Here is a 26,846-nt window from a genome sequence, read left to right on the forward strand (position 1 = left end):
TCTTCTTCATATAGTCCAGCTTCTTGGATTATTTTCTCAGCATACAGATTGACTAGGTATGGTGAAAGGATACAACCCTGATGCACAACTTTCCTAAACCACGCAGTATCCCATTTTTCTGTTCAAATGACTGCTTTTTGATCTATGTACAGGTTCCTCGAGAGCACAATTATGTTTTCTAGAATTCCCATTCTTTGCAATGTTATCCATAATTTGTTATGATCCACACGCCTTTGTGTAGTCAAAACCCATAGAATTGTACAAAACAAAGACTGAACCCTTATTAAGCTATGGACTTTAGTTAATAATAATGTAACAATATTAGTCCATCAGTTTTAACAAGTATACCACACTACTGCAATATGTTAATAGTAGGAGAAGCTGTGTAGAGGGGAGAGGGTGTATATGGGAACTCTGTACTTTCTGTGTAAAGAGCCCTGGTAGGTCAGAGGTTAAAGCACCAAGGTGCTAACCAATACGTCGGTGGGTTCAAACCCACCAGCCACTCCATGGGAGAAAGGTGTGGCAGTCTGCTTCCATAAAGATTTATAGCCTTGGAAATCCTATGGGGCAGTTCTACTCTGTCCTACAGGGTTGCTTTGAGTCCAAATCAACTCAAAGTTTGTTTGTTTTTTGGTACTTCCTGCGTAATTTTTCTGTAAACGTAAAACTGCTCTAAAATATAAAGTGCATTAATAAAAAAAAATAACAAGGGCTGAACAACTTAATGCCAAGAAATTTGGCAAATTAGATGAGATAAACAATTTCTTTGAAAATCGTTTTCCAAAACTGGTACAAGAAGAAATAAGGGGATAATGTGGTTATTCCAATATTTTTTTAAGAAATCAATTTCATAAATAATCCTTCTAAGAAAGTACATTCCAAGATCAGATGCTTTCACAAGTGAATTCTACCAATTCTGACTCATAGCGACCTTATAGGACAGAATAGAACTGCCCCATAGGGTTTCCAAGGAGCAGCTGGTGGATTTGAACTGCCAGCCTTTTGGTTAGCAGCCAAGCTCTTAACCACTACACCACCAGGGCTTCACATAAAATGTATGTGGATATCAAAATATGTGCAATACCTCTACACTGGAAAAAAATTATAAAATATCCCCAAAGATATTTTTAAAAAGCTAAATAAATGTTCATGGATTGGAAGACTCAATATTATTAAGATGTCAGTTATCCCCAAACTGATTTATAAATTCAATGCCATCCCAGTAAAAATCCCAATAGGCTTTTTTGTGTAAACTGACAAGTCAATTCTAGAATTCATATTGAAAGTAAAGGACCTACAATAGACAAAACAATTTCAAAAAAAGAAAATAAAGTTGTAGGACTTACACTGCCTGATTCCAAAGTTTATTACAATGCTAGAGTAATAAAGATGATGTGGTACTGATGTAAGGGTATGTATATAGATAATGGAATGAAATAGAGAGTCCAGATATATAGCCACCTGACTGATGTAAGGGTTTTGATATAAGGGTTACATATATAGATTAATGGGATGAAAAAGAGAATCTACATATATAGCCACCTGATTGATGACAAAGGCTTCAATGCAATTCATTGAGGAAAGGACAGCCTTTCAAAAAACAGAGCTGGAGCAATCAGATATCTGTATAGGAAGGGGTGGGGGAGGAGAAGGGACCTCGACCGCTATCTCACATATACAGAAATTAATTCTTGAAGAATTATAGACCTAAATGAGAAAGGTAAAACAACAAAGCTTCTAGAAAACAAACAAAAAAAAACATGGGAGAGTATCTTTATGACCTTGGAATAGGCAAAAATGTTTTCCCACAGGCACTAATCATAAAGGAAAAGAGAGAAATTGGACAAAATTAAATTTAGGAACTTCTATTTACCTACCAAAAATTATTAAGAGAGTGAAAACGCAAGCCATAAACTGGGAGATAGTTTTTGCACTGCATATATCTGACAGAGAACTACTGCCCAGAATATATAACTCCAATAATAAGTCAGATGACCCAATTTTAAAAATGGCCAAAAAACATTAACAAGCACTTTGCAAAAAAGAATATACAAATGGATAATTAGCATATGAAAAGATGTCTAACATTATTATTCATCAGGGGAAGGCAAATTAAAACTACGATGAGATAAACACTATACACCCTCTAGAATAGCTAAAATTAAAATGTCAGATGAAATAAGGATGTGGAGCAACTGCAGTTCTCATACATTGCCAATGGGTGTGTGGTAAAACTAGTTTAGAAAACTGCTTGACAGTTTCTTATAAACACATGCCTATCTTCTGACTCCCCTACATGTCTGTCAGTTTGTCATACTGTGGAGGCTTGCATGTTTCGGTGATGCTGGAAGGTATGTCACCGGTATTCAAATACCAGGAGGGTCGCCCATGGCGGACAGGTTTCAGCTGAGCTTCCAGACTAACACAGACTAGGAAGAAGGACCCAGCAATCTACTTCTGAAAAGAATTAGCCAGTGAAAACTTGGCACTTACTGATGAAGATCAAACACCACAGTCTTCAGTATGGATTACACCTCAACATAAAACAAAAATCCTCACAACTGGACCAATAAAAAAAAAAATGGAGAAAAGTTGTCAAGGATTTCATTTTACTTGGTTCCACAATCAAGACCCATGGAAGCAGCAGTCAAGAAATCAAATAACACATGCAAGGGGGCAAATCTGCTGCAAAAGACCTCTTTAAAGTGTTAAAAAGCAAAGATGTCACTTTAAGGACTAAGTGACCCAAACCATGATATTTTCAATCACCTCATATGCACATGAAAGCTGTACAATGAATAAGGAAGACTGAAGAAGAATTGATGCCTTTGAGTTATGATGTTGGCAAAGAATGTTGAATATACCACGAACAAACCTACGCTGGAAGAAGTATAGCCAGAGTGCTCATTAGAAGCAAGGAAGGCAAGACCACGTCTCACATACTTTGGACATGTTATCAGGAGGGATCAGTCCCTGGAGAAGGACATCATGCTTGGTAAAGTAGAGGGTCTGTGAATAAGAGGAAGACTCTTAACCAGATGGATTGACCCAGTGGCTGTAACAGTGGGCTGAAGCATAACAAGGATTGTGAGGATGGTACAGGACTGGGCAGTGTTCCGTTCTGTTGTACATGGGGTCACTGTGAGTCAAAACTGACACAACAGCACCTAACAACAACATCTTCTGATCCAGTCCTAGATTTTGTGTTTGCCACCAAAAACGTGTACAAGAATGTTCATAGAGGCTTTAATCGTAATAGCCAAAACTGAAAAAAAAAAAAAAAATCAGTGGAAGAATGGACAAAAAAAAAAGTTATGGTGTAATCTTATAATGAACCACTGATACCTGCAACAGCATGGATCTCATAGACATTATGTTGAGGGAAATAAGCCAGAAACAGAAAAAAGTAATCTATGGCCATAGAAGTCCAAACAGTGGCTATGCAGAGTGTGATGGTGGTGGTGGTGTTGTTGACTGAAAGAGGATATCATAGAGCTTTCTGGAGTGATGTAAGTATTCTATATCTTGATCTGGGTGGTAGTTACATGGGTGTATATAAAAATTCAATTGAACCATACACTTCAGATTTGTACAATTTATGCACTTCATTATCTGTTTTTTATATTTAGGGAAAAAAAGCCCTGCTAGCAATGATTCTGTTCTAGACTATACGTAACCTCCTTTAGGAGTAAGTTGAGTATCACTGGTTCAGTAGAAAAGATTAACATTAAAAAAAAGAAAAGGCAAAAAGCAAAAAGTGGGGAAAAGAAAACCCTGGGTTAAATTTCCCACTTTTAGAAATGCCGCTACATTTCCACAACCCTGCAAAGGAGATAACTATTCTTCCTTTTTACCAGTGAGGGAACCGAACCCTGCAGGGGTTAAGAGGCATCTCCAAGGCATTGCTAAGTGAGCTGTTGGGTCAGGATTCAAACCCAAGCCATGCTTCCCCCTATCATGGCTACACTTCTGATAAGGTTTGGTAGCTGCTTATATTTTCAATACTCTGTTCTTTAGAAACAGCATGTGGCCTAGATAGAATCCTTGAGAAAAACCTTGGGATCCTAATTAATGGAAATGTAGATACCACAAACATAAATTTCAGGATCTCTTAATTTACTTTTGCCAAATACAGAGTTAGCATATTTGCATTACATTGTATTTGAAGGAGCCCCATAGTGTTTGTGGTGAGGAGCTCGTCTGTTTTTCATTTGAAGCCTTGCCATTGATTAGCTCAGGGAGGGAGTGCAATCAGAGAAGTTCATGTATGTGGAAGGGGAAGCGTTCTGACAGGTTTAAGCCAGTCATGTCTCCTTCCCCACTGAAAATGCTCTTGGGTCGTGGTGAGGGGCTGCGGCTGAAGCTTGTGACCCTGCAATCAATCTCTGCTGGATTTTCAGTCATGAGCAGACAGTGGGGACCCTGTGGAGTTCAGCTGTCATGGGAATCTATATTTTAAATGTTGACAGTGAAAGGAAGAAAATGCATTGAGCATAGCATGCTATACTTTAAAAATCTATGACTTTTGATGCTGAGACAAAGTAATGGACTTTGAAAATTATTTTCTCAACATCATTGCCTTGTATTAGTAAGTTCACAAACTTAGCGAACAAGCAGAATTGTCAGAAGTTTATATTTAAATAAAATCATCTGATAAAAGCCTCTCCCAAAGTAGTTTGTAAATTAACACACACAGAAGTGTATTGATTAAAATATTAAGCCCATAAAAGGACAACTTAACAGCAACATACTGAACAGCGAGGAAATTCTAAGAGGCTGAGGTTTAGGTTAGGATTCATGGGTGAACTAGGTTTATAAATGTGCACTGTGGGATAAACAGTGCATTAATGACATTTGATAATTATTCTGGTTGCAAATCTGCCTCAGCAGCAGTAAAATTACAAGTGGACAAGAGAGAAAAAAAAAATAGGTGGAAAATAACCAATACAAACAAATAACCACCAAGATAAGCATTAAAAAAAAAAAAAAAAAAAAAGCGGTGCCTTCCACAGTGTTTCCCCATCTGCCAGCCACTTACTTTAAGGATCATCCAGCCGGACCCTTGATGAATTCAAGGCTGATGCTTATAGACGGTTTCTTTATAGCCAAGTTCTACTGAATATTTGTTGACTGAAAGAAGCCCTAGGAAGCTATAATGCCAAAATATGTGCTGAGTGATATGGAACAGTAATTGGCCCTAACATGCAGTGGTATAGTAGCTATCCAAGAAGGTTATGCTCAGGGTGGGAGCATGGGGCATGTGTAGGGAGGAAATGCAATTATTCAAACTGATTCTATTCCTTCAGAATTTTCCTCTACCTATTCTCACATCAAGTGAAAACCCAGTAACCCAGTGCCGTCAGGTGACTATTTCTGGCTTATTGTTTTACGAAAGACTTTTAAAATGAGAGTGCTTACAGTTATTGTTTATACAGAAGCCTAGATGCCAAAAAACCAAACCCATTGCCGTTTAGTTGATTCCAACTTATGGCGACCCTATTGGACAGAGTAGAACTGCCCCTTAAGGTTTACAAAAAGTGGCTGGTGGATTTGAACTGCCGACCTTTTGGTTAGCAGCCCAGCTTTTAACCACTGTGCCACCAGGGATCTGTGGAGTTAATACCAAATGTTATTTACTACTATTTAAACACTATGTAAAAATAGCCTAATATGAACCATACAAAAACAAAACAAAAGACAAAAATGCTGATTGTAATTGACTAAATTTGTTTTGACAATGTTTTAAAAAAAGTCTCAGAGACAGGCAGGGGATTAGCCATGGACAGAAGAGGGGATCTCGTCTGTTCCTCTGGAGCAGAAGGTATCAGGGAACCATACGTGTGGCTGTAGCTAGGTTGGTATGAAGTAAAAAGCTGAGCATTCTCACCTGCTGGTGTCAGGGGAGGTACTTTACCTCGTTGGATAAGTGCTATGATAGAGGCACACAGGGTGGAGGAGTATGGAGGAGATTCATCCAATAGGCTGACAGCTTCATTGTGTGGGGACTGTATGCGGATGGGATGATGTGTGGCTCAGGCACTGAAGAACTAAGATTTTAAGGGGAAGAGAAAAACATTTTAGGTGGAGGGAACAAGGGAGCAAAACCTAGAGGCAAGGAATGCTATCTTCTTCAGGAAGTGAGGGAAGGGCCTGGTTGGCAGGAAAGCCTCACTTATCTGGGATTCCACCGCTGGATTCAAAGCTCCTGAAACAAGATATCTTTGTCCCCTGTTTTGATCATACTGTACTGTTTCTTAAAGGCTTCCCTCTGCACCACATTAAGCCATTCTCTTAACATTTCTGCTTCCTCTCTTGGCCCCTTTAAATCTCTCTTAATTTTCCCCGTTATTTCTTCTCTCATTCTCAGTCATCACTGTGCTACAACTTTGTCTTCTAAACCTCTAGTTCCTAGGACACTTAGTTCCTCAGTTAATTCTGCTTAACGGTAAGGTGCACTTCACATTCAGATGTTCTGTTTTCTGGGTAACTGTCCCAGCTTGCTGTTAGTCCAGTATTCGGTAAGAAGCACTGGGTAAAAAAAAAAAAAATACTGGGGTAAAATGGACTTATTCACAGCTGTAGGCAGCCACAGGGAATTCAAGGAAGGCTACATTATTTATTACTTGTTTAGCCCATAAGTAATTGTTAGTACAGTACTCCAAATCCGACTTTTCCAAGGAGCTTGTTTTTCAAATGTGGATAAGTCAGCAGAAATAAGAAAGAAATTATCATGAAAATAAAAGGGGGGAATATAACTACTGGAGAAAAAACTGGTGGTCAAGAATCTCTATTTAGCATATATAGCTGCACTCTCCAACATGGCAACCACTAGCCACATATGGCTATTTAAATTTAAATTAGTTAAAATTAAATAACTATATGAAGAAGAATGGGGCATAGGATTGGAGGAAGATTCATTAATAACCTGTGTTATGCAGATGACACAACCTGGCTTGCTGAAAGTGAAGAGGACTTGAAGCACTTACTAATGAAGATCAAAGACCACAGCCTTCAGTATGGATTACACCTCAACATAAAGAAAACAAAAATCCTCACAACTGGACCAATGAGCAACATCATGATAAACAGAGAAAAGATTGAAGTTGTCAAGGGTTTCATTTTATTTGGATCCACAATCAACAGCCGTGGAAGCAGCAGTCAAGAAATCAAAAGACGCATTGCATTGGGCAAATCTGCTGCAGAGGACCTCTTCAAAATGTTGAAGAGCAAAGACGTCACCCTGAAGACTAAGGTGTGCCTGACCCAAGCCATGGTATTTTCAGTCAGGTCATATGCATGTGAAAGCTGGACAATGAATAAGGAAGACCGAAGAAGAGTTGACGCCTTTGAATTGTGGTGTTGGCGAAGAATATTGAATATACCATGGACTGCCAAGAGAACGAACAAATCTGTCTTGGTAGAAGTGCGGCCAGAACGCTCCTTAGAGGCAAAGATGGCGAGACTGCGTCTTTGGACATGTTGTCAGGAGGGATCAGTCCCTGGAGAAGGACATCATGCTTGGCAGGGTACAGGGTCAGCAGAAAAGAGGAAGACCCTCAACGAGGTGGATTGACACAGTGGCTGCAACAATGAGCTCAAGCATAACAACGATTGTAAGGATGGCGCAGGACCGGGCAGTGATTCGTTCTGTTGTGCATAGGGTCGCTATGAGTCGGAACCGACTCGACGGCACCTAGCAACAACAACAAAATTAAATATTCAGTTCCTCAGTTGCACTGCCACATTCCAAGTGCTCAGTAACCACATGCAGCTAGCGGTTATTGGACAGTGAAGATACAAAACATCTCCATCCTCGCAGAAAGTTCTGTTGGACAGTGCTAATCTATAGAGCTGCCCACAACTCCCCAATGCTTTCTCATAAAACCTAAAGTGTCTGTCATGGCCTATCTCAATGATGGTCCAAAGAGATGCTGTTCACTGGCAGTCTTATGGGAAATTTGCGGCAGTGCTACTACTGGTAGTTAGTGGGTAAGCCAGGAATGCCAAATGTTGTGCAGTACGCAGAACCATCTCACACAATGAAGCATTGTCTAGCTAGACTTTGGAAAGTCCTCCTGAAATCTGTTAATTATGACTTGAGCCTAAATCCCAACTTTATTTTATACATAAATACAAACTGCTTTTTATGTGGTTTTACCACATAAGTATCCAAGCATACAACTATTGTATATCTCACAGGATGCTTGTATTTTGTTTTGTTCAAAATTCTTTAAGAGTTGGTCACCGTTTCACAAAATCTCCAGGCTAACAGCAACATTATGCTATTTGAGTTGCCAACACACCTTTACCAGCTGCTGTCACATTTTATGTATAGATGCAAGCATCTGACTAATTCATTTTATTTTCTAGTGTGGCAGAAAATACTTATTTTCTTGTAGGCTTTGTATTTCTCCTTTATCCTGGAGTTAGGATATTACGGTATATTTGCTTTTATCATAAATGTAGGTTAGTTATATTATCTAGAGATTTCATTACAAGAGCGCAAATGGGGCATTAAAAAAAATATTTATTAAAAGCTGACTGGTTTGATAGAGTTGAGAACCCCCCAGTATATGTGGGCCCCTGGCTAACTCTCTCACTTCACCTCCTGCCACCTTCCACCTTGTTCACTTTGCTCCAGCTGCACTAGCCCTCCTGCTCTTTCTCAAGCCCAGCAAACAGGCTCCTGCTTCAGCCCTTTGAACTCATGTTCCCCTGGCCTGGAACACTCTTCTGGGAGACTCAGTCCCTTCCTTCACTTAAGTCTCAGTCCAAAGTCAGAGACCTTCCCTGACCACCCTATCTGCAATAGCACTTCACTCTCTAGCCCTCAGTGTTTTATTCTTTCACCAGTCCTTTTCATCACCCACCTAGTCTATATTTAATTATTGTTCATTGTCTGCCCCCAGACTCACTTTGGCAACAGGGACTTTGTCTTGTTCACTTCTCTACCCAGTGCAAAGTTGGGCTCAACAAATCTCTTTTGAAGGAAGGAAAGAATCTTGAATTCCTCAAGGGAAGTATTCAGGGCAATGGGAACTCATATGGCTTAGATGGGGATTTGGATTTTTTCTTTAAAGGTGGGAAACCGTTTTCTAGAAATTTGAAATTGATAAAAAATATTGACTTCTACCATTATCAACGGTCTTCTTTGTTAGACTAAACAACCCAGCTTTTCAAGTTGCTTGTTCTCCATGGAATTTATCTCCAGTGATGCTGCAAAGAAAGCTTGGGTTTTGATATGTTGGATCCCAGTAAGAGTTTGACAGTTTCCTTACTGCTTATAACCTGCAGTTCTCTACAGAGGCCTCTTCTCCACTGCAGTTTCTGCCAAGTGGTTGTCACAGCATTAATTAAACTGGAAGAATAAAGGCATTGCATGTCATTTTCTATATTGGATGCCTTCATGTTATGGATGTATCTCCATGGAGAAATCCTGTACATAAACTGAAAACAAATGCCTGGTAACATTACAAAAGCTCAAGCACGGTATTGTTAAGAGGAGAAATTGCAGCACGCTGAAATGCAAACTGTGTTGCAATGAATCATATGGGTACAAACTTTTCAAGAAACCGTGTTTTTAAATTCCCTTTTGTATTTTCCAAATTATATTTCTACTTCCTCCCCAAAACATTTTAGGTGGTTTTAAAATGTCCACATCTTTTTTTATGAATGAATCCTGATTATTACTGTATTCAGGCCATAGACTTGTAACTGCTGTGGAATAAGAAGAGTATATTGTCCACTACAATCATACATACTGATAAAATTTCAGGTTAATTTTTAGATGTTCCCAGGTGCCATACATATGAACTGTATTAAACGTGTTGAATTTTGAGAAATATGCGTCTTAATAATAGTGAGCATAATGAAATATTGAAAAATAAACTAAAAACAGTGGCCTGGCTATTCCCTGACAGAAAAATAATTGACTTTGGAAATATAAGGCTTTATCCCCACATTCCAAAGGTCAATTCACCGGGCTTCTGTTAAAGTAGAACTTGCAAGGATTCCACGGGTAGCCTCTTGAGCCCTTCCCCAAAGAAAAGTTGTAGACATAGCAAAGCACATAGGCCACCTTGTTAACCTGGGGACAGGAGGGGGAACGAATGGCAGGACATGTGAGGGGCAGTACGGAAGAGATTACTTCTAAATAGGAGTCTAGACTACTCTTTCTCAAAGTGTGAGCCAGTCATTATTGGCCCACAATGACATAAATACAGAATTTGAGAGTAAACATAATTTTTTTAGCAATTTGACAGAGTAATTATATTTCTATTAACTGAACCTAATAATAATATACTATATTTTATTATTTTTGTATATCTTTGTTTTTTAAAAATTTATTTTTCTAGTAATGAATATTATAATTTATAAAAGTATTGGTTCACCAAACCAAACCCATTGCCATTGAGTCGATTTCGACTCATAGTGACCCTATAGGACATAGTAGAACTGCCCCATAGAGTTTCCAAGGAGTGCCTGGTAGATTCAAACTGCTGGCATTTTGGTTGGCAGCCGTAGCACTTAACCACTACACCACCAGGGTTTCCTTTAGTTCACTGCAAATTGGAAATTTTTAAAAAAGATTCTGTACCACAAATAATTTTAGAAGCACATGGAGTCATCATGAGCTGAAATTGACTTGATGACAACTATGGCTGCTAACCAAAGGGTCGGCAGTTTGAATCTGCCAGGTGCTCCTTGGAAACTCTATGGGGCAGTTCTACTCTGTCCTGTAGGGCCGCTATGAGTTGGAATTGACTCAACAGCACTGGGTTTTGGGGTATTAACAACAATAATAACAAGTCTAAAACTGAACTATTTAAGTAAATCCATTGCCAAGAAGTATACTCTTATTAGCATTTAGTGAATAGTAAGATTTGTTGGACCAATGAAGACCCCCCTGACTGTCATTACTGAAACCTGTACCAAGGAAGACAATTCAAAATGTAGAATCATGGTGATTTAACAGTTTTTAGCCAATATGTGAAAATGTGAAGCGTTCAATGGTTTTGCCCATTTGTAATGTTAATATATACTGATGATTCTGTAATGTTCCTTGAACTAGGACAGACATGGCACTGGCAGCATGCTTGTCTGTTTTCCCACTTTTGTCTACTCTGTAATGTTCCCCGGACTCAGGCAGATATGGCTCTGGCAGCAGGCTTCTCTGTTTCCTACTTTTGCCACTTTAAACATATGCCTAATAAAACCTTTCTTTTTACTTTACAAAAAATGAGAAGAAGAAATACAGTCTTAGCAGGGTTGGATTTAAAGCATGGAAGTACAGATTATCCTCAGTTTGTGTATCAAATGCATCCTGAAAAGTCTGTGGTATCTGGTGGGTGGTCAGATGATTGCTAAAGACTCTACCTACCCTAGTTATACGGTTAATTCATTCATTTAACAAATATGTATTGTTAAATATTGTAGGTACTTCGGACACAGCAGTGAATAAAAGCAAATAATGGAGTTTGCATCTAGTGGGAGGAGGCAAAAATAAACAATAAACTTAAAAAACAAGTAAATTACACAAATGTAGAACAGTGAGCCAATGATAGAAATGCAAAAGTTAGGAGGGCCTAGGTGTGTGAGTATGATGATTTAAAATCCTTTGGTAAGAGTACTCATTGAGAAGAGACATTTGAATAAAATTTTAAAGATCTCAAGGGATTAGTCATATGGGTATCTGGGAGAAGAGTGGCCCAGGTTGAGGGAGGAGCCATTACAAAGGGTCTGGGGTAGAAGTGTAGCTGGAGGCAAGGGGGTCAGGGAGCAGCAGTAAACCAGTGTAGTAGAGCAGAGAGAGAGATCAAGGGGAGGTGATAGATGAAGTCAGAGAGAGAATGGGAACCCAGATTTAAGTTAACACCTCATAGGCCACTATAAAGGGTTTGGCATTTACTCTGAGTAAAATAGGAAAACATAGAGTGAGTATAGGGCCTTGAGCATAGAGGTGGCATGCTTTAAAAGGATCACTCTGGCTGCTCTGTTTAGAATTGAGTATAATGGAAGATGAGTTAGAAGGCTATACCCAGTGAGAGATGAGGGTAGCTTGGATTAGAGTGGTAGCAGAAGAGGAGGTAAGAGGTGGGTAAATTCTAGTGATATTAGGTACAACTAACAGGTTTCCTGATGCACTGGATGTAGCATGTAAGAGAAAAAGAGGAATCGATCGTTTTGGTTTCAAATCTTACTTTCTGCCATTATAACTTTAGAGATGTACATCCTCAGAGAAACTCCTCTCTCTACTGTATGTAAAGAGTGCACCGAGCAGCCCTGAATTTACATTAAATGCGGCTTCTTTTATTATAGGCTGTGAATAGATGTTCTATGAAATAGGATATTATACTTTCACTTACACACGAGAGACATGTGTTTATTTCTCCCATACATCCTGCAAAACAAGACATTAATCAGCAGATAAGCCCAGTACCCTATCGATAGTTAATAAAACCAAAAGCAAACCTGTTGCTGTCAATTCCAACTCATAGTGACCCTACAGGACAGAGTAGAACTGACCCAAAGGGTTTCTGAGGCTGTAAGTCTTTATGAAAGTAGATTGCCAAATCTTTGACCCACCGAGCAGCTGGTGGGTTCAAACCACCGAGCTTTTGATTAGTAGCTGGGCAGTTAAGTACTGCACCACTAGGGCTCCCTTTATCAACACTTCTTGTTGTTAGGCGCTGTCGATGGTTCCAACTCATAGCAACCCTATGTACAACAGAATGAAACACTGCCTGGTTCTGTGCCATCCTCACAATTGTTTTTATGCTTAAGCCCATTGTTGCAGCCACTGTGTCAATCTCTTTCAGTGAAGGTCTTCCTCTTTTCTACTAACCTTCTGCTTAACTAAGCATGATGTCCTTCATGTCCTACTAAGCATGATCCCTTCTGATAACATGTCCAAAGTATGTGAGACGAAGTCTTGCCATCCTTGCTTCTAAGGAACATTCTGCCTGTATTTCTTCTAAGACAGATTTGTTCATTCTTCTGGCAGCCCATGGTATATTCAATATTCTTCGCCAACACCATAATTCAAAGGCGTCAATTCTTCTTCGGTCTTCCTTATTGATTGTCCAGCTTTCATATACATATGAGGCAATTGAAAATACCATGGCTTGGGTCAGGAGCACCTTAGTCCTCAAAGTGGCATCTTTGCTTTCCAACACTTTAAAGACGTCTTTTGCAGCAGATTTGCCCAGTGCAATACATCATTTGATTTCTTGACTGCCGTGTCCATTGGTGTTGATTGTGGATCCAAGTAAAATGAAATCCTTGACAACTTTAATATTTTCTCCGTTTATCATGATCTTTCTTATTGGTCCAGTTGTGAGGACTTTTGTTTTCTTTATGTCATTAAGGTCAACTCTATTGAGAAATATGGGGAGGCAGCTCTTCCGCAGTTGCATTTTGAATGCCTTCCAACCCGAGGGGCTCATGTTTTGGCACTATATCAGACAATGTTTCAATTGCTATGCATAAGGCTTTCACTGGCCAATTTTTTTAGAAGTACATTGCCAGGTCCTTTGTCCTTGTCTGTCTTAGTTTGGAAGCTCTGCTGAAACCTGCCCATCATGGGTGACCCTGGTGGTATTTGAAGTACCAGTGATAGCTTCCAGCATCACAGCAACACGCAAGCCACCACAGTAAGACAAACTAACAGAGGAGTGGTGGTACGTCCAAAAGGACTTGGATATTTAAGCTGCCATATTGGTTAAATTATTATTTCTGATTTTTACTGAAATTCTCAGCTTGAAGAAGTACAAGGAGATGCTTCTTTAGGAACTTCCAGACCACATAAATGAGTTCCAACTTGTTGCATTTAACAATAAACACCTCAGACCTTTTTAAACAAACTTGGAGCTGGCCCCTCGATCATTCAGGGTCCGGACTCTGGTGACGGCTCATTGATAACAAAGAATCCTCACCCACGTATTACCTGTTGTAGAAGTGATGGGACCAGCAGGCATCTGGCACTCTGTAAGATCTGTTTACCAGACATGCAAACAGCAGATACTTTTTAAAGTTTCAACCACCCCACTTCTGAAATCTGACCCCTAAAAGGCCTTTTGTCACAGGGCTCTGACATCAGCAAGCCCATGTATTTAAAACAGAATCCTATCCAAAAGAGATAAAAATACAACTCACTGGAGGAGGTGTGTCAGGCACTGTATCAAGCCCTTCACATACACGCATGATCTCAGTTATTCCAGCCTGACACCTATGAGGCCAGTATTACCAATGACAAACTGGTGAACAGGCCTCAAGTTTAAGCAGCTTACCGCAGGTCACCCAGCTAGTTGACACAGCCAGAATTCAGACTCAGATTGTTCCATCCAAAGCCCTTCAATGTTCACCATCTTGACAATCTGCCTCCTAATATAACCTAACACTTGCCAAATGATAGTCCCATTCTCTCCCCTGGAACTCTAAAATCCCCATGTGCAAAATCCCATGGAAAGAGGGACCAGAGCGATCTCTTCCAATATGTATGGTTTACCAGCCCTGGGCATTCATCTTGTCTCGATTGAACTTCAGCCAGTTCATCTTCAGCCAAGTTTCCAATTCAGCCAGCCAGTGGGTAAGATACAAAAACCACCCGGTCGGAATCAGTTGAAAAAGAAATACAGGCTGGGGATTCTTGGCATAATAATGGAGCAGGAGGTCCAGGTCCCTTGCTGGTGTTTTAACTGGTCTCCTATTGACAATGAACAGAGAGCATCCCTTTGACAGGAGACACGAGAGCAGCATCCTCAGTGGACGAGCAATCACCACAAACCACCTTTTGGATTTTTGGAGAGAAGGATGGACTTGCTGGAGCAAATACAAAACAAAACTTTGTCCACTCTACCTCAATACCCAAAGTTGAATAGCACTTGGCAATGGTACAGGGAGCGCAGTGAACGTTATTATTACATTAGCCAAACTCATTTCAATTGGCAACAAGACTCAAGGTAGGAAAGCAAAAAGAACAGATTGAAATGGGTCTGCTTGTCCTCTCTGTTCATCCACCACCCCCATCTATCCTTCCCTTTATTCTTTCCGCTTGCTCATCTCTCAGCCCCCAGGAGTGCTGTGTACCCACTAGCCCTGAGAAAACCCAAGTAGGAAGGTGAGTGAGCAGAATGTGTGGACATCATGGGTGCTGAGACTTAGCTATTTTGTTCCTTCTTTTTTTTACCTGGGAAGCTGGTGTCAGTCAGTAGCGAAGAATCTGGAGCAGATGTGAGGCGGTCACCTGCAGATCCTGATGGAGGGAGACCAAGAAGAAGAGAAGAAGGAAAAGGAGAGTTGAGAGGAGAGAGGTGCAAAGAATAAAAACAAAACAAAGCCTTTTGCTGTCGAATTGATTCCGACTCAGCAACCCTATAGAACAGAGTAGAACTGCCCCCATAGGGTTTCCAAGGAGCAGCTGGTGTATTCGAACTGCTAACCTTTTGGTTAGCAGCTGAGCTCTTAACCACTGCCCCACTAGGGCTCCAAAGAAGAACAAGTGCGTGGAAAACCTAGATATTAAGGAGAGGAAGAAAGTGAATGGGTGAGAAAATGATCCCAGCAGCAACCCAGGAAGGCTGTCCCATCAACTCTATGCCTTCCCACTCTTTTATCAAGTCTTTAGAGAATTTTAAAATATGTAATAGGTATCTGGATAGATGTCTGGGAAGTCTTTTTGACCTACCCATTGAGCCACGATGGGACTGAGCCCTGTCTCCTTGGAGCCCCACTGTCTTCCTTTTGACAGCACTGCCAACGTTTTCCTGCCTCATCTCATTACATGTCTGTCTGCCCCCTGGACTGGAAGGCCCTGAAAGTCGAAGATTGTTTCTAATAGGTCTTTGTAGTCCCTTATTGTTATTCCTGCCTCATGGCAAGTACTTCATAAATGATAAAACACTACATGTAATAAAGCCGGAAACCCTGGTGGCGTAATGGTTAAGTGCTACGGCTTCTAACCAAAGGGTCGGCAGTTCGAATCCACCAGGTGCTCCTCGGAAACTCTATGGGGCAGTTCTACTCTGTCCTGTAGGGTCGCTATGAGTTGGAATCGACTTGACGGCACTGGGTTTTTTTTTGGTAATAAAGCTAAACCGTTGGTCAGGCACAGAAGAATATATCCTGTGTGATTGCATATAGAAGTTCCAAAACAGGCAAAACTAATCGAGTGAGGACAGCGATTAGTTTTGTGTAGGGGTAATGAATGGGAGGTGGCATGAGGGGGTCTGTGGGAGATGGTTGTGTTCTATTAATTAATCTCAGTGGTATTTTACATGGGCATGTTTCCTTTGTAAAAATTATTGGAAGGTGTGATTTGTACTCACCTCTGTGTGTATGTTATGTATGCATCAATAAAAAGCTCACTAAAAGAAAAAGAAAAATCAAATAATTAGCTAGTCCAGCTCTATCAAAAGAAATTGAGATGGATGAGAGGCTCTAATTATACAAGAAGCTGCTGCTCCTTCTATCTTTTGCTGAGCATGAATTAAAATAACTTGCTAATTATGACAGTCCTCACCAGCGCTACCTTAAAGCAATTAGTAACGTGTCTTATTTCACTGCCGATCAGTCATTGATCCCTCACAACTCAACAACACACATACATCCATATGTATGTATAAATTACCATCTAGTTAAAGACTTCTATAGCACCATGTTCTAGATTATTGATTCCCAAAAGTGTTACACTGGAGGTGAACACAAAGACTTTTCTGCATCAGTAAGCATTCAGGATGTCAGACACTGAAAAGTGAATTGTTTCTCTGATTAATTGACTTTAATAATAATCATTTTATTTACATAGGGACCTTGCCAAGGCATTCAGGGAGTTGTAAAGCCGCCCCAGATCCATGATTAAAGCATTATACAAGCAATATATAACAAGCCTCCCTCTCAAAGTGAAATAAAGGGAAGGAGATGGATTAGGCTGGGATATGAAGGTACAAGAGAGGGGAAGGGTTTAGATTCAGTGTGAGAAGGTGATAAATGCTTCATTAGGGATGAGGGGAGTTTCCTGGGACTGGCGAAGGAGTGTAATTTAACAGAGTTAGATTGAAATAGCGGTCCGTGGGGAGTCAGTCCTAGCCCTGCAGAGACACTTGCACTTCCGCCTCTCTGGGCCTGACGGCAGGAACACAGATAATAATCACATTTCTCCTGCCAGCTATATCCTACCTTTGAGTGGTATTTTTCATAATGATACAAATAGCAGAAGTTAAGGAAATGCTTATAAATTATTCCCCACTTCTTGACATTGGCAAAGGATCTAGGTAAATTTTTTTTTTTTTTTATTAGCTCTTAGTGAAGTCCTGGAAAATATAAACATATATTTGAAAGTGACCGTGAAGGTGCCCGAGTATGAAAGTTCTGAGAATATTAACAGCAGGAACTGAGAATTAGGTATGGTTAGTTGGTATATCCTTCCTCTACAGACCCCTTTCCCCACCTGCCCATCCTTCCCCTTGCACCCCCCCCACCCCCAATCCCACTGCCCAGCCAAATGACCTCTGCCCTTACTAGGGCTCACTATGTCAGTCTTTTTAGTCTTTGAACTTTTTTTTCAATGTAACTTACAACCAGTGCAAGCCTTGTCCATCTGATATTAAATATGTTTTATCTAGCGCATCTCTTTTTAGATGAAAAGATGTAATAAAATGTGGCTTCCAAAAAGATAAAATGGCAGTTGCTGAAACAACCTGTCTTTGAGCAGAAAGCTGGTGGTCCAGTTCTACTCTACTCTAGGTTACACGTATCATTTTTATTTAGTTTGGGATCTGAGTAACAAAAGAAAGATTTATCACAGGAAGAGTAAAGGTAATTAACAAAAGCTGTAAGAGAAAAAAAAAAAGTGAAGAGATGGAAAATTAAAAGTGACACAGCCTCGCTAGTGAGGGCCACATACACGCAGTTAACAGAAAGGCCTAGCCAGAGCAGAGGTGTGGAATTGCCTATTGCTTAATTAATTTCACCTAATCCATGGGCAAATCAAATAAAATCTATATTTTATGCTGGGTAGACACTGTGAATAATATCTCTCTGATAGACTCTTATGTAATGAAATAAAATTCTTCTAAAAACTCTTTTTTGCTTTTGTATTTTTCTTGCCTGGTTGGATACGTAATCACTCGCCTTTGATGAAAGCTGACAAGATGTTCTGGCAGGGGAGGAAAGGAAGCGAGTTTACTGGGAATCCTTGGGCAGTGGGTGATTGATTAGTGGGTGAGGAGTCAAGTGAGAGCTAGTGCCCTGATCGAATAAAAGAGTTTCCATTATTCAGAGAGTGCTAGTGGAAGACCGGGAGAGACTGCATGGAAGGCTGCCATGGGCCTAAGAGAAAAGCGACTTTCTGGGAAAGAAAGCAGGCATTAGGGCAAAGAAGGCAACCGTATCCTACCCACTGAGCAAAAAATTTGACACTGGGGAGGGCAGAAGATAAAAAGCAAGCCCAGAGAGAGGGCGATTGTAGAACATTAACTCTGTATGTTTTCCTTTAGTGGGATTAGTTCTCCTTTGATATTTGTCCTTCTCTTCATTGCTCATTATATAGTCACTGACTTTATAGATTTTTTTATGGTGATTTTTTAAAAAGCCCATGACTGATGGTATGGGATTTTTCAGTCTTATCTCTTTGTATGTTTGTATTTCCCTACCTACAGTAAGTAGCATCTGAGACTATTAAAGAAGAAAGAAAACAGGAAAGAAGACAAGCCTTCCAGATCACTCAAAGGGGCTAGCAGCTGAGTCAGAGCTGGGGTTATCAGGTGACCAACTGAAGTCCTATACATGGATTACCCTGATGTGATAAGACTTTATCTGAATAGTGTTTTTCAAACCATAGGTTGTGACGCATTATTGAGTTGTGAAATCAGTTGCCTGGATTACCCAGCATTTTTACAAAATGAAATAAATAGGATAGAAAATATCAGAGTGCATTGCATATAGTAAGGGTTTCCTAATTTCACACTTATACACTATCTTACTTACCTAAACCAAAAAACAAACAAACAAACCTACTGCCATCAAGTAGATATCAACTCATAGCGACCCTGTAGAACAGAGTAGAACTGCCTTGTAAGGTTTCCAAGGAGCAGCTGGGGGATTTGAACTGCCAGCCTTTGGTTAGCAGCTGTAGTTCTTAACCACTATGCAACCACGGTCTCCCCTTAGTTACCTAGCACTGCCATAATAAAAAAATACCCCAAGTGGGTGGCTTTAAAGGACAGAAATTTATTTTCTCACAGTTCGGGAAGCTACAAGTCTAAATTCAGATCATTGACTATAGAGGAAGTTCCCTCTTTTAGCTTGGCACAAGTGGTTTGTGATTAGCTTTTAACTTAAAGGTTGGTGGTTTGAACCCACCCTGGGGTGCTGCAGAAGAAAGGCCTGGTAATTTGCTTCTGTAAAGATTACAGCCCGAAAAACCCTATAGAGCAGTTCTACTCTGTAACATATGGGATTGCTGTGATCTGCACTGACTCCATAGCAATGAATTTGGTTTGATTTGAGTTGCCAGCAATCTTTGGCATTTTTGAGCTTGTAGATTCATCTGCCTCCATCATCACAGAGTGCCTGTCTCCCTCTGTGTGTGTCTCTGTCTATTCTGCTCTTATTCCAAGATACTTCTTTGAAGTGATTAGGCTTAGGACCGACCCTACTGTGGTATGACTTCATTAATGTAACAAAAGAAAACCCCTCTTCTCACACAGGGCCACATTCACAGGTACAACGTAACTTCTGGGGGGACACAATTCAATCCATAATACACACACTCTACTGTCACAGAGTACACTCTTCAAGACTACCAAATTACAAGTTAAAAACATGGAAACCTTAAAATCCCAATTCCTTTGGAAAGAATATTTTATTATAATAATTTTCCACGAGGATTTTGTGGCAAGTAGAGTTTAGTCCTTGAGTTGTTTTAAACCTGCCTAAACAAGGATGCTCCCAGAAACTGCCCCTAACTGGAAGATTAAACCTTGCAGTAAAACGGGCGAGTGTGAATGTATCTTTGTGTGGGTGTTTGCTTTAAAGCATGTTATCTTTTGAAGCCCAAACATATTAAATCTGCATATGTTCAACTTCTGGTAATTTAGGGTAATGCATGGAGCCTAGTGAAGCAGAAAGCTCAAAATATTAGATAATTAATATATTTGTTTTGGAATATGCTACTTGATTTTTCTTACTAGCTTTTTTCCTTCAGTATTTGCATTTCAGGTACAGTTGTATAAAGGTGAGTTTACTTTTCTGAATAGAGACTCTAACAGTCGAGAAAGGTGACTAAGAAGCAAACCAGGTGATTGAAAGGAGTCAGTTTGGGGTTAAAAGCTCCCTATTATAATCTAATATTATAATATTATATGAGTGGGTTATTATAATCTATGAAGTAGCTATTTCATGAGAGCGTTTGCACCTGGGAAGATTTACATTTATGACATATTCATTTGAATACTATCTTTTAAATTACATAGTATTTGCCATGGATCCCCTGGGTGGCACAGACGTTTAAGTGCTCAGCTACCGACAGAAAGGTTATCATTTAAAATCCATCCAGAGGTGCCTTGGAAGAAAGTCTTGGTGATCTACTTCTGAAAAATCACCACCGTTGAAAACTCTATGGAGTACAGTTCTACTCTAAAACACATGAGGTTGCCATGAGTCTGAATCAACTCATTTGTCACAGAGAAAATTTTAGTTGTAACTATGATCAATCCTGAGTCCTAGTTTAGGTGAATTTGCCTTGGAAGTACCACAAAATATTTTATTAGTCCATTTTAGACCTAAGTCTGTCTTGGTGATGAGTCAGTGGAGGGTTGGGTAGCACTGTGTCTCAGTATTCATGCATACACTCATATGAATTGATCCATATGCCTCTTGGCAAGGTCTCTACCACTTTCTCAAGAAGTAACCCAAGATTTTGGTGTAGGATGGTCAGAAGTGACCTGGATAAAATAAAACTAATTACTTATGTAATATAATAATATATTTTAATGTTGTTTTGTTTTAAGATTTTTTTAAATCTATGCATGAAATTCCAAAAAAGGAAAGAAATACTCGGTGAAGAGGAGAGAGAGGTGAGTGATGAGGAAGCATCGAGAAGAATCTAGTGAAAAAACTAGATTGCAGTGGTTAGGCATACAAGCCTGTAAGGGGGAGCGTTTTTCAGTCTGTTTCCCTGTCAGCACTGCTAACTGAAATCCTAGGCAATCAGACTTCTTCTGTAAGGTAACACTTTAAGAGCTTATACCGACAGATTGAAGCATGGATGTTACATTTTGAATTTTCATTCACTGAAAATTCATCTTTCAGTCTGTTCCTCACTTTCTTAGTCGTTGGAGCTATGTAGTACTCTTTTTAATAATTAGCAATCAGGTTTCTTCAAAAGGAAAAAGAATCCCTTGCAAAATTATCTTTTTGGAAAAAAAAAGTTGCTGATTAAAGAGCACTGGTTCTTGGGAGAGTGCTGAAGATTACTTGGCAGCTCACATCTTTATTCATGAACACCCTTTGAAATTCAGGCTTGCATGTATTTATATAATTTTTTTTTTTCAAAATGAACATAGTTATTTAAAAATTAAACACCCTGCATCTAATCCTTTGGAACAATTAAAATAAAAATAGTTAAAAATGATTGTCCTTGAAAAACCCACTTGCTTAGAAAAGTTTTCTGGCCATCATCCTGAAGTCACTCTTTGTGAAGTTTAAAAAAATATTAGACATAATCCCTACCAAAATCCTAGCTGCTTTTTTTGCAGAAATTGACAAGTTGATCTGAAATTCATATGGAAATGTAGTAGAGTACCAGTAGCCAAAACCTTGAAAAAGAACAAAGTTCTAGGATTCCCAATTTCAAAACTTATTACAAAGCTATAGTAATGTGTACTGCAGAGAATTGGCATAAGGATAGACATATAGATCAATGGAATAGAATTGAGAGTCCTGAAATCAACCCTTGATTTTTGAAAGGGTACCAAGACAATTTAGTGGGGGAAAGAATAGTCTTTTTAGCAAATGGTGCTGGGACAACTGGATATCTGCAAGCAAGAAAATGAAGTTGGATCCTTTCCTCATACCATATGCAAAAAAAAAAAACTCAAAATGGATCATAGGCCTCAATGTAACAGCTAACCATAAAAATCTTAGAAGAAAACAAAGGAGGAAATCTTCATGACCTTGGATTAGGCTATTATTTCTTCAGTATGACACCAGAAGCCTAAGCAACAAAAGAAAAATAGATAAATTGGACTTTATCAAAATTAAAAACTTTTGTGCTTCAAAGGACACCGTTAGGAAAGTGAAAAGGCAACCTACAGAATGGGAGGAAATATTTGCGAATCGTATATCTGATAAAGGTCTAGCATTTACAATATAGAAAGAACTCTTAAAACACAACAGTAAAAAAAAAATAACCCAATTAAAAAATAGGCAAAGGATTTGAATAGACATTTATTCAAAGATACACAAATGGCCGATAAACACATGAAAATACGTTCAACATCATTAGTCACTAGGAAAATGAAAATCAAAACCACAATGAGATACAACTTCACACCTACTCTTGTTATGTGCCATTGAATCAATTCTGATTCATAGCAACTCTTCTAGGATGGCTCTAATAAGAAAAGATGGGCAATAACAAGTGCTGACAAAGATGCAGAGAAATTAGAACCTTCATAGATTGCTGGTGGGATTGGCAAATGGTACAGCCACTTTGGAAAGGGTGTTTGGCAGTTCCTCAAAAAGTTAAACATAGAGTTGCCATATGACCCAGCGATTCCACTCCTAGTTATATACCTAAGAGAGTGGAAAACATATATGTCATGGATTGAATTGTGTCCCCCCAAAAATATGTGTCAACTTGGTTAGGCCATGATTCCCAGTATTATGTGGTTGTTCTCCATTTTTTTATTGTAATTTTATGTTGAGAGGATTAGGGTGGGATTGTAACACCACCCTTACTCAGGTCACCTCCCTGATCCAAGATGAGGGGAATTTCCCTGGGGTGTGGCCTGCACCAATTTTTATCTCTCAAGCGATGAAAGGGAAGCAAGCAGAGAGTTGGGGTCTTCATACCAGCAAGGAAGCACCAAGGAAGCAGCACCAGGAGCAGAGCACCTCCTTTGGACATGGGGTCCCTGTGCATGAAAAGCTCCTGAACCAGGGGAAGATTGGGGACAAGGGCCTTCTTCCAGAGCTGACAGAGAAAGCCTTCCCCTGGAGCTGACACCCTGAATTTGAACTTGTAATTACTAGAGTGTGAGAAAATAAATTTCTCCTTGTTAAAGCCATCCACTTGTGGTATTTCTGTTAAAGCAGCACTAGATGACCAAGGCAATGTATCCACACAAAACTGTGACCTTTCATAGCAGTATTATTTATAATAGTCAAAAAGTAGAAACAACCCAAATGTCTATCAACTGATGAATGGGGAAATTGTGGTATATCCAATACAATTGAAATATTAAAAAACAAACCTGTTGCCTTTGAGTCCATTCCTACTCATAACAACCCTATAGGACAGAGTAGAGCTGCCCCATAGGATTTCCAAGGAGCGGCTGGTAGATTTGAACAGCTGAACTTTTGGTTAGCAGCCGAGCTCTTAACCACTGTACCACCAGGGCTTCAATGGAATATTACTCGGGTATAAAAAGGAAAAGAGTATTGACACATGCTACAACATGGATGAACATTGAAAATATACTAAGTGAAAGCAGGCACAATTGCCACACAGTGTATGATTCCATTTATATGAAATAGGCAAATTCATGGAGACAGAAACTAGAATATTGATTTGCAGACGTTGAGGGGAGAGGAATGAGAGTGACTGCTAATGAGTTGGGGTTTATTTTTGGGGTGATGAAATATTCTGCAATTAGATAGCAGTGATAGTTGTATAGAAACCCTGGTGGCACAGTGCTTAAGAGCTACGGCTGCTAACCAAAAGGTCAGCAGTTTGAATCCACCAGGTGCTCCTTGGAAACTCTATGGGACAGTTCTACTCTGTCCTATAGGGTCTCTATGAGTTGGAATCGACTCGACAGCAATTTTTTTTTTAACCTAGCAAAAAGGAGCCCTGGTGGTGCAGTGGTTAAGCACTAATCACAAGATCAGTGGCTGGAACTCACCAGCTGCCCCACAAGAGAAAGAAGTGACAGTCTGCTTCTGTAAAGATTTACAGCCTTGGAAACCCTATGGGGCAGTTCTACTCTGTCCTATAGGGCAGTTCTACTCTGTCCTATAGGGTCAGAATCGGCTTGACCACAATGCATGAACCTGGCAATGTCTTAAACTAAGAAGCAAAATTTAAGCTAAGGAGTTTCAGATTTTATTCTGCAGGAAGAGAAGGTATTTTCTGGCTGGCTTGGTTTCCTCACCCATCTCAGCACCCTACTTAACTTACATCTAAAGTTAACCTGCTCCCTGCGAGTCAGCCGTTCATATCTGAATTTGGCACTGGTTGTTGCCTTTTTGGCGACCACTTGATATTTATGTGAAATGAAGTGTAATTTCATTTCCTGTTACTTGTACAAAGATGCCCAATTCACAAACTGTACCTAACAGGTTTCCACCAATAATTAGCACTCTGTAGGAAGTAAGACACAGAGGACTGAATAGTTTGGAGAAAAAAAAATCTCTCTCCCCTCAGTTCTTCCCTTAACAGAAAGTGGACACACCTTTGGGCAGAGAGGCCTGAGAGGAAGGACAGGAAAGGCTGAAGGTACAACTCTCCAACTTCTGCTGGGGATAAACTGGGTAAGCACGGGAATTCACCAGAATCTGGTTTTGTAATCATATTGAGAAAGCAGCTTATGAGTTTAACATGAATTTAGAGATACTCTTACAAGGACAACCAGGCAGCACCAGTGTTGTCTTTCTGATTTACAGCTGCAATAGCAGACCCGGCATGAATTTCAAATGATGTGATCGTATTCTATCCACCGCCACCACACTAGTGTGAACTCTGTGTAGATCATTTACTGACTCTCCCGATAATAAACACATCAAGATGTGAACATTCTTTTCTTTGGGAGCATAACAGACAGACAGATGCTGTTTGCTGCACTGTGCCTCTATGAGCTGAAATACTGTTATCAATTCTGCATGATAACCAGGGCCACTATAAGAGTTAATTTGGTTTCAGGTAATAGAAAAAATTAGCTTGTTACTGTCAAGTTGATTCTGATTCTTGACAACCCCATGTGTTACAGAGTAGAACTAATCCGTAAGCTTTTCTTGCCTGTAATCTTTATGGAAGCAGTTTGCCAGGCCTTTCTTCCATGGTGCCACTGGGTGGGTATGAACTGCCAAGCTTTAGGTTAATAGCTGATTACAAACTGCTTCCACCACCCAGGCTCCTATATGCTGCCCACATAATTGCAAATAGTCTTATTTTTAATGTATCCTCAAATTCTGAGTTTGAATATGCCACTGCTTCCTGCTGGGACCCTGTCTAATATATTCAGCTAGTAATGTCTACGTGGAGAGAGGGGCAAAAGCTTAGGCCCTGGTTAGTGCTTTTCCAAGTGTGAGGAGGTAAGGAGTGTTGTTCCGAGTGATTTGGGGAGGAATGCCTCATGGTGGAGAGGCCCTGTGTTGAAAGCTAGGATTAAGCCACCCCTGATTCCATCCTTTCCACCCAGGAGTCCAGTCCCTCCTCCCCAAGTACTGCCCTTACCCAAGGATGTTGGAGCTGCCCAAGCCATGGTGTGGGTTGAGGAGGAGGGGCATGGTCAGGTGCCTGCCAAGCCATCTGCACTCTTGCTATCTGCTCTTCACCTCAGCAGGTTCCAGAGCTTCCTGGGTGTTATCCGACGGGCCCTATGGTGGTCACAGAGCAGGTGATGACCTGCCCAGGGCCATTGTGGGGAGAGAAAAGAGCACAACAAGAAAAGTCTCCACCAGCCTATCCTGTTTGTGTGTTAGACCATGCTTCATCATCTACCCCACCTCAGACTGCCTTCTATTTCTCACAAGGTTTATCATAGATTTTTTTTTTTTTTAATTGCCAAGCCAACTCTGTGATCATCAACTTTCCTACCTCTTTTCAGTTTCTTTTGGGATAGGCTTGGGGAAAGGAACCAGCAGTGGCATTCCTTGGTCCTGTGGTTGTACCTGGTTGCTTAAACAGACATAAATCCCTTGTCATTCCCAATATTCTGACTCATGAGGGAAATAATTGTTTGCCCAGGGAAGCCTCTTAAATGCATTGGTTCATGGACTGACAATAGACAAGGTCACCTTCCAGAGGCCACCCAATTTATCTCCTTAGGAAAGTCTGCACGCAACACCATCAAAAAAGGACAGATAGGAAACCTCTGCCCAAGTTTGGGAAGGACTGGCTCCACCAACGATGCTTATTATACCTACCACTAACTTGAATACTGTAATAGGTGCTTTACCGCACCGCCCAGATCCTCCTTCAGGAATGAAGGACTTACTGCCCCAGCTGCTGGGAGTGCCGCTAGGAGATAGCCCTCAGCTGTCAGCCCCCTTCACCTATTGCCTCATCTGAAGAAAGCTGTTTTCCCAAGAGAGCCATTACTGACCAGTCGATGAGGGTTGGGAATGAGAGGCAGTATAAAGACCTGGCTCTTCTGTTTCCAACCTAGTACCATCTTTCCTCGACAGGGTTGGCTAAGGCTACAACTGTTGGGCCTGCGTTACAGCTTGCCTTCTCTCTCTGCCCAGTCCTGCATCCTTCCATTCCCTTCCACAGCTGTTAATTCTGAGAGCCCTTCTCAGTAAACCTACGGCACAGTTATCTTCACTTCAAAGCCTGCTTTGGCCAAATATAAAGGTTAACGGGTGGGTTCTGCAACCAAATCTCAGCTCTGCCTGCCACT

The 26,846-nt window shown here is 40.3% G+C and overlaps 1 protein-coding gene across 2 annotated transcripts in view; it reads left to right on the top strand.

The window, feature by feature from the left end:
• ORC5 (origin recognition complex subunit 5) overlaps window positions 1-18,761 on the top strand; it is a 123,524-nt gene extending 104,763 nt beyond the window's left edge. Inside the window, exon 14 of one of the 2 annotated variants that reach the window (XM_049893099.1) lies at window positions 15,199-15,396. In XM_049893099.1, the coding sequence (XP_049749056.1) occupies window positions 15,199-15,238 (40 nt within the window). In that variant the 3' untranslated portion in view covers window positions 15,239-15,396. Of the gene's footprint in view, window positions 1-15,198; window positions 15,397-18,659 lie in introns of those variants that run through there. The other variant, XM_049893101.1, reaches the window with a different exon arrangement.
• Window positions 18,762-26,846: the final 8,085 nt, after the last annotated feature.

Source organism: Elephas maximus, chromosome 8 (genome assembly GCF_024166365.1).
Source record: "Elephas maximus indicus isolate mEleMax1 chromosome 8, mEleMax1 primary haplotype, whole genome shotgun sequence".
NCBI lineage: Eukaryota > Metazoa > Chordata > Mammalia > Proboscidea > Elephantidae > Elephas > Elephas maximus.